At 41.1% G+C, this 8,687-nt stretch overlaps 1 protein-coding gene across 1 annotated transcript; it reads right to left on the bottom strand.

The window, feature by feature from the left end:
* Nucleotides 1-550: 550 nt before the first annotated feature.
* PPP1R2 (protein phosphatase 1, regulatory (inhibitor) subunit 2) lies at nt 551-4,270 on the bottom strand. The gene is given in 5 exon segments (XM_010152409.1): nt 551-630; nt 1,846-2,028; nt 3,236-3,339; nt 3,644-3,724; nt 4,170-4,270. Coding segments are annotated over 5 exon segments (531 nt in total). The 5' UTR covers nt 4,253-4,270.
* Nucleotides 4,271-8,687: the final 4,417 nt, after the last annotated feature.

The following is an 8,687-nucleotide window of genomic DNA, read 5'->3' as shown; positions in this document are numbered from 1 at the left end:
CAATGCAGGAATTTCTTAAAACGTGGATAGTGGAACAAGACGGAGGTTTATTAACAGTTTTGACCGTATTCCATCATCCTTTGACCAACCCTGGCACAAAGAATCACGTGTGATCAGTCTGAGGGCACTCAATTAGTAATCATTACAAAAGTGAGGCCGGTACTTGACCTCAGAACTGCTCAAGTGCAGAGACCAAAAGTTACGGCAGTTATGTAGAGATTAGGAAATAATGAAGCATCGAGGTTTGTTAAGCAGAACGGTACAAAACAAAAATGCATAATTGAGAACTACATCAAGTTAATGGGAAGTATTTCTATATGCCACAGTGTGGAGGCAAACCAGTTAGTTAATGGGTCAATAAGCTGTCGAACAGTTGCATTTATGGAATCTGCCAGCCGTGAGCAGTCTGAAATCGATAATTACCAGTTGTGGCTCTGAGGCTGGTTATGAGGCAAGGTGGAATGGACTTCAGCAACAGATGGAAAAATGCTGCACAGGTGTGCCTTCTTTCCACTGGTGAATGCAGCCAGGGAGCCAGGTTGCCTCTGTTTTACAGCAGAGAGCAGAGAGGTGGCAGCTTCAAGCCATGAAGAAAGGTCATAAGGTGGCCTATTGGAGCCCTCCTTTCCCCTGGAGAGTGAGATTCTAGTAAACAGCCATTATAAGGCATATGGTAAGTTACTGCATGAAGTCACTCCATTAATGGGTCTCAGACACGTACCAAATGACCCCTTCAGAGCAACTGCAAAGGCATTAGTCCTCCTGAAATACATAATGGAGCTAAAATGTGCGATCCACACAGCTTAAAACCACACAACTTTACAAATCATCTTTTTATTGTGTGAAATTTATACTAATTTTAGAGGAGTTCCTAGCTCACATGGTAGTGAAAAGCAGATGTGAACCAAGCTAAACCCATGCAGCATCTTCCCCAGTCTGCAGATCGTGCTAACCTCTCAGCCTTGCCAAGCAACAGATGAGTAAGGTGTACAGACTTCATCGCCACTAGTCTCACGAGCAGCAGATGGCGATTTTTTTAATGCCAAAAACTTGTTTGAAATGCTGTTACACACAGAAGTGGGTAGTGAACAGCTGTAATTATTCATCCAAAGGTCACCACAAAAATCAAAGACTAATTATACAGTCTACACTTTTCACCCAGAGAGAAGCTTAAAGATGAAAGAAGAGGTGTCAGCCTCCACAGTTTTAGGAGTTTCCTATCAAGAGATAGCCCTGAAGTAGGTTCCAGAAACATCTCCCAGGTGGAAGTCCCACACTTTCTTCCAGTAGCTGTACTAAAAGCAAAGCATACTATAGGAACGAACATTATTGCTAAAGGACAAGTGCATGCAGAAGCCCTAACAGCACCCTTAGAGTAAGACAGGCAGAAGTTTTCAGTAAGTTAGATACACTCAGCTCAACAGGGAGGAAGCATTCGTGCTAGCTTCAAGATGGTTTGGAAGCAGAATGGGAACTGAAGCACAACATAAGACCAGGCTCTCCCGACTGGCTGCAGCTTTTAAGTGTTGTGTACAAGAGCAAATCTTCCTTTACAAAGGATGCTGGCAACTTCAACACCAAGAGTGAGTTATGCTGGGGAAATAGTATGAAGCAGAGGTGTTGGCTTTTCTGTTGTGTCACAACAGACAAAAGCCCACATGCTGTTGGACTATACCCATGGTTTGGTACCACGCTACCTATCAAGACAGCTTGCAGTGTTGCATGCTGAGCGTTACCTACATACTGTACCCCTTCTATTCATCCTCACGCTGCAGTGTATTCATTTCCCGACACCTGAAAGGGCCACTAGTACTTAAACATGCTTTTTATTAATCAGTAGCTCACCATGTTCGGTAGCTTCTGTATTCATTGTTTATACATCTGCAGCATCATGCATCTCTTCATCCTCATCCTCATCATCCTCCTCTTCACCATGTAGTTCCTTTGCAATGAGCTGTCTTGCCAGTTTGATGTTTCGTCCTTCATTGTAGTGCATTTTTCTCTTCATTTCAAACTGTTTCTTCTTCTCTGTGGACAACCAAATGCAAATATTTATTTCTTCCCTTTGCAAAAAAAAAAAAAATTTCAACTGCACCCTCTTCAGAGCAGCACTAACTGCTTCCTAGGTCAGCTTTATTCCTACCCTTGGAAGTCCATTGTTTATATCATCAAGCAATCACTTAATTCAAATACTTTTCTTCAAGCAACAGAGTGTTCTTTTAAATTAATCTGACTTACAAAAAGGCCAGTAATTAATGGACTGGAAAGGCTGCAGTTCTTTTAAAAGAACCTGTGTGCAAGTAAGAGCATGTCTGAACCAAGAGAAGCATCTAGTAACAGTATAAGAAATTCCAAAGTTTCAGAAGCCTTGTTTCTAAGTAAACTTAAGGACAAATTGAGACATACTGTTGAACTTTTGCAGATGTCTGACTTGACTCCTGGCTAGCTACCAAAGGCCAGTTATGAGAGAAATATTTATCGCATGTAGAAGAAAATATTTTCCACTTTCCCCCATGGCCTGAAGCCGAACTATGCTCCACATATTACACGTTAGCAAGTCTAGCAGTAACGCATCACAATCAAATTAAACTCTGCTTATTGGCAGCCCCAATGCTGGCGTTTTGGTTTTGTTTGTTTGTTTTCCTTCCTTTAGAACAGTACAGTTACATGCTTAAAGTTGGGGCCAGGAAAGATGAGAAGCAACAGCTAGATAACATAAGCCTGAAACCTTAGAAGTATTATTGTTTGACCGTTTCCTCAAAATGTTCTAGCCCAAGCTAACATAAAACATCTCTGTTCAAGATGCATGAGGCAATTTGCTTAGGAACACACGTACATTTCCTGCGGATCCATCCTCCAGTTGCTTTGAAAACAACAGAAATATCATTTGTATGCCTGCAAGCAATTAGAGGCATCTTAATTGCAGTGGTTACTCATTGAATTGTGAAGTCTACCTGAAATATATTCTTAAGTACTCCTTCCTATACAAGGGGGCAGCCAGTAACAGCAAACTCCTCTTTAGATGTAGATCCCAACCCAAACAGTCCTGACTGAACAAATGTGCTGTTTGTTTCTAAGCTTTTACTTACCCTTCAAAGCCCATATCTCTCCCTTTTCACATTACAACACCTTTGTTAGATAGCAAGAAATATTTGGGAAGAAAAAGTACTGAAAAACTGAAACTATCGGTAGGGAAAAAAAAAAACCAAACCCACCACACAAAACTTATGCCTACCTCGTTCTTCAGGTGTTAATTCTTCATCCTCTTCCTCCTCCTCACTGCTTTCCTCTTGCTTTGCTATAATCTTAGGTCCTTTACCTTCAGCTGCAGCTGCCAGTCTACATAAAACATGCAATACAAAATGCTGAAACAGCAAGTTCTTCACTATTTAAAAACACACACAATTCCAGAACACTCATACAAACTGCTTTGTTCATTATTTTTGCCAGACTTGTGTGTACTAATGACCTGTAAGAGGTTTTAAGTATCAGTAGCACGATCAACCACCAAAAGCGACTTAATTTAATAACAGCAAAAATCTGACTTGTAGAGAAAACAGCAGCACCTTTTCAAAAAGAAAACTACTCCAGAAAGAGAGAAAGTTATCATTATGTTTGCTCAACTTTCTATAACAATACTTACTTTTTACTCAACACATCTGCTTTTAAGGGCTCATTTGATTCCGAGTCACTCACTGCATCCTCATCATCTTCTCCTACCATGCTTGGAAGGGAAACAAGAAGTAGCCTTTATCAATAATTTGTTGCTTAAAATTTGTTTGATAAAACAGTCTAAACCTTACAATGCTCAATTAAGACTCCTTTAATACTTAAAAAAACTTACCAAGTCTAATTTAAATATTGATATGAAAAACAACTTGATATTCTAGTACACAGACGTTAAATGAAAAAAATTACATCAGTACAAGTCAAACTTACTTATTCCATTCCAAGCCTAAAGCCTGCTAGACACAGACCTTAAAAATGGACATTGTCCTTTTTGAGAGCTATAAGCCTTTTTTTAGAAGCTTTGTAAATCTGAGTACATTGCATACACCCAACAGGTATGCAGAGTCTGCCGGCAATCAGCTACAGTAAATACTGTATCAGCCACCAAGCCAACCTGGCTGTAAAACTGCTATTGCATACTGTCAGTTTAGGAAGCCTACCTGTGATAAGGAGTACTCGGCTCATCTATCTTCATCAAGCCATAATCTTTGCCTGCCGGATGGTACGTAGCAATGATGTTCATTTCATCCCACTTCTGCGATTTTTTACTGAAATAAGAAAACAAAGTTGAATTTTCTTACAGTCTAAAACCAGCTCTGTTTGGCTACAGAAAATGAACGTTTAGAATGTCTTTTGACCTCTATTACATACTATGCCCAAAGACTATCGTTATGATATGCAGACACGTTCAAACTATGGCTCTTCAAGACTGTTCTATACATACTTTAGTTAAGTTATGACAAATTATCAGTTCAACTTAATTCCCTAACAAATCACAATAACTAAGCTCATTGATATAAAAATGTGTTCTTATTCATACACATACATATATTTTCTTGAGAGACTACCAGTCCTGTTCAATCACCATCCCATTAACTGTCAGCTCTTGTTACAAGTTATTGTAAAATCATTCTTCCCCTTATTACAACCCAGAACACTCCAACAAAACTGAGTAACTTCCACCTCACCTCTGCTTTAGTGAGCTGCTGTGACTGTTGTTGCATAAACAAGTTAACTTCCTGCAGTAAAATAAACAGCACTGAACAAGCCAGTCATTAATACTGGTTTTGTCCTCCTAAGGTGGAATCATAAACCAGAACTGAATCACTGCTGTAATTAAGATGAGAGTTTCACATTTTACAGAGCAGGCACCAGTGACACTACATTATTTATAATTTTCTCATTTAATCAGAGAATGTACCATTTCATGTACAATTACAGAACCAAAAGGCCATCCAGACTGACAGAAATATATAAGCCACAAGGAAAGGAATTGCCTTGTGGCCAGAGGAATAGTCACCCCTCTGCTGATCTAGAAGCCACAGAACTGTTTAATCAACAGAACCTACCAGGTTCCACATTTTTTCTAAAGAAGATTATCGCAAGCTTCATACAAGGTGATCTTTCCCTTAGACTAAGCCAATAAACTTAACTTCCGAGCAGTAAAATAATTCCATTATTTGATATTACCTTATGCATGTAACTCTTGAGGAATATGTTAATATTATTATTTAAGGAAACAAATGTTACAGAGCTTTGTTGGTTGTTTTGGGGTTTGTTTTTTTGATTTGGGGGGAGGGGGGGTTCGGGGTGGAGGAAGTTGACTAGAAGACTTCAACTTCACTACTCGTTTAAACACAGACTGTTCCAATAACAAATTTGAAAAATATATTCAATCTCAATAGCATGCTGCTCAAGAGCAATTGTGTTATCTGTCAAACAAAACCAATAAAGCAAAATTCCAAGCACTAACTAAATTTTACATTTACAGAGCGCAGTGCATAACACCACGGGTGTTAAACCAACAGGGATAGAAAAAAATCCAGAGACACAGGAGCTGATGCTGAATCCCACACGCCACCGACTTATACCCCAGAAGCAAATACAAATTGAACAAACTTAATCCCCCTTGCACGCAGTAACCAATGCCAATCTCTCCTGTTTGAGGTTTCAGATGTATTTAATCATTTTGTTCGAACTGCAGCCTAAGCGGACAGCACGTGAATCAGATTGCCTGCTCTGGCAGGGTGGAGAGTCATGAGCTTCATGATGACAAAGCAAGAGCTCTACTCTAGAAATGCCAGTTATTCAAGCCTATCTATTTAGGAGTCAAAAAATCACCAGTTAAACATCAGCTGAACACCTGCCTAAAGATCATCCATGACTAATGTTAGCTACATCGTACACGGCGAGGGTGTGAGAATTTGTACTAGCCACGGCTGTCAGACAGTGACAGGCAGCCCCTGCAAAGGGACTGGAGCCTAGCTGAAGAGGAAATATGACAGACAGGAGAAACTCCCGTGACATGCTTGGTGTTCACTGCACTTGCCCGGAGTGCATCCAGGTTTACTGCCCAGGCTCACAACTCAATACCTACTAATAATACTGGCAGCCTTAGAAGCATCTTTGGCATACATTGTTCTCAGTCAGCCAGCCTACAGCTAGCAATTCAGTAACTTATAAATACAAGACTGAGGAAGATCCTAGTGCTTTAGTTTTTCACAATCCTTCCTTTACACTCTGATTCCAACACTAGGAGCCTCTGCCGTGGAACACCTCCCAAAGCACAACTTAAAATTCAGCTAGGAGAAAAGTTATCATTAGTGGCAAACAAGACAAACATGTCATTTTACCCCTCCGTGTAAAAAGTCATCACAGGAAAGTGACTAAGAGCTCTAAAAACACACACCTCCCTTCATTGTCTCCATTTTGCATGCTTAGGCATGCCTGAGCAGCATAACATTAAGGATAGAGCTTAGGACCATCACAGGAAAATGCTTCCTGACATCCCTTCAGATACAGAAATAAATGTAATCTTCCTTAGGAAAACCAGCATTGAAACGTCTCTGAAGTGCTCATTTGTATTCTCTGTAATATTTAAATGTACATAATCATTTCTTTTGAGACCAGACCTTGACAGACAAGAAGTTTCCGCAGCAGTATTGCTCAGAGGAACACCTCTCACCCCTCACTTGCTCCTACCATAGCAGACTCTTCTTTTGCCTGTTCCTACACATACATCAGATCCTTCACAGGCTCTTACAGGAGCCTTAATGCAGAAAATACTGTATACTAGGAATGCCAAGAACATATCTACCATTAAACCATGATCCCAGCTCTTAGCATGCAGTTCCAGTGGTGTCCCAATTTCAGAGTTTGCACCGTGTTTTCATCAAGGTAGTTTTCCAAAGAATTTTACCATCACTAACAACAGTGCAAGGTCAATAGTGATGCAAATATATGAGAGCTCTACTGAACATGGTGCTTTATAAGATGAAAGAGCTCAATTGTGTCAGCTGTCATCCGCAGCTATTTTTAAAAGGTCTTCAGATCTGAATTTCAATACTGGAAATAAGCAGAGAGGCTGCTGACAGGTGCACAAAGAAAACAGATACCTTCATTTATAAACTAACTTTTAATCTTCAAGGAAAGTCACAGCTATTCTCTTTATCATTTTTTAAAATACAAAATTATTTTGCTTAAGTTAGAAGTAACATTGATTTAATGAAGTGTTGCCAACCAAAAATAATACCTACACACAAACCAGCTTTAAACACCCTATACAGACCTTTCCAGGAAATCATCTAGTGCAGCCTACCGGGTTCAGTCAATATCCTTTAACTTGCAAGGCAGTTTCAAAACCTGTCTAATTGACTTGACTCACACTGGTAAACCGGAAACAGAAGCTGGACTCCCACCTGCCTAACTTGACCAAAAAATGCCTGTCTACTACAACCAATACACCACATACTCAGTCCGTCAGTCTGCACTTGGATTTCTGACCATTCTTCAAGACAGTACAAGAGACTGAAATAAATGACATAAAGTAAAATGGGCTGTTGGTAGCCTCTGTCTGGTGTGGCAGTAAGCACCTTGTGCTACATTATATTAAAACTAAAGAACAGGAAAGAAAAGTCTCAACATTTGTGTAGCACATTGTTACTTTCATTCACGTCCTTCAAAGACTTCATCTCATTCCTTCAGCTGCATTAATTTCTCCTTGGAAAGCAGGAGCAGCTAACACAGGCAATACAGCAAACCAAAAACTTTTTGTTCTTGATGACTTATGACTACTTTCAGTACTTAATTAGAGTAAAGAGGAAAGGAATATTACCATGTTAAAAAAAAAGCATGACCATTTTATTTGATCATTATTTCCCTCCTTGCAAGAGTGATGTCCCAAAATAAGAAAATTATCAGAAGCAATTTTAGAAACAGAGTTCAGGTCAAACTCTGCTCATCAGAATGTGATGGAGTCTCAGAGAATTGGCAGGCAGCATAATACCAGATGCCAACATCAGGAAAAGGGCAAGAATTCTTACTGGTCAAGGGCAGCTGCTGGCTGGCTAAAACCCACTTCTTGAATATTTCAACTTCCTTAGCACGTTACAATTAAACCAAAGTTTTCTTGCCTTTCGAAATACAAGCCACACGGCCAGCGCGTACTCTCCAGCACACGACCTTTACAGATGAATCGTGAACAACTGAGAGTACAGATTTCTTATGTTTCAACCCAGCAAAAACCCTCTCCCCAGGGACACGCTTCTGGTTACAGAAAGGTAAGCCACCTTTGAGAAAACTGAGAATTTTCCCAAACCGTGTAACTTTTCCGTTTGACTTTCTGAACAAGCCTCTGAAGATAACATTGCTCCTGCTACTACGCACAGCCCCCGCATCCCCTTTCCTAACCCAGGCCGTGCCCAAGCGGCACTCCAGCCTCAGCAGGCTGTTCCCTGAGCATAGGTAAGGAGGGAGGGAGGAAGCGAGAAGAGGCGGGCGGGCGCGCCCCCCCCCCCGCGCCCCCCCCCCCCCCCCCCCCCCCCCCGCCACTGCTCAGCCCACTTAACACCACCCCCCAAGGCAGGAGAGCCCAGAAATGCCCCTGGAGACGCCACCGGGCAGACGAGCGGGACGGCCGAAGGCGGCGGGGCCGGGGGACAGGCCCTGCTGGGACACCC

Source organism: Eurypyga helias, unplaced genomic scaffold (genome assembly GCF_000690775.1).
Source record: "Eurypyga helias isolate BGI_N326 unplaced genomic scaffold, ASM69077v1 scaffold27865, whole genome shotgun sequence".
Classification (NCBI taxonomy): Eukaryota; Metazoa; Chordata; class Aves; order Eurypygiformes; family Eurypygidae; genus Eurypyga; species Eurypyga helias.
This window is presented reverse-complemented; position numbering and strand designations above follow the sequence as displayed.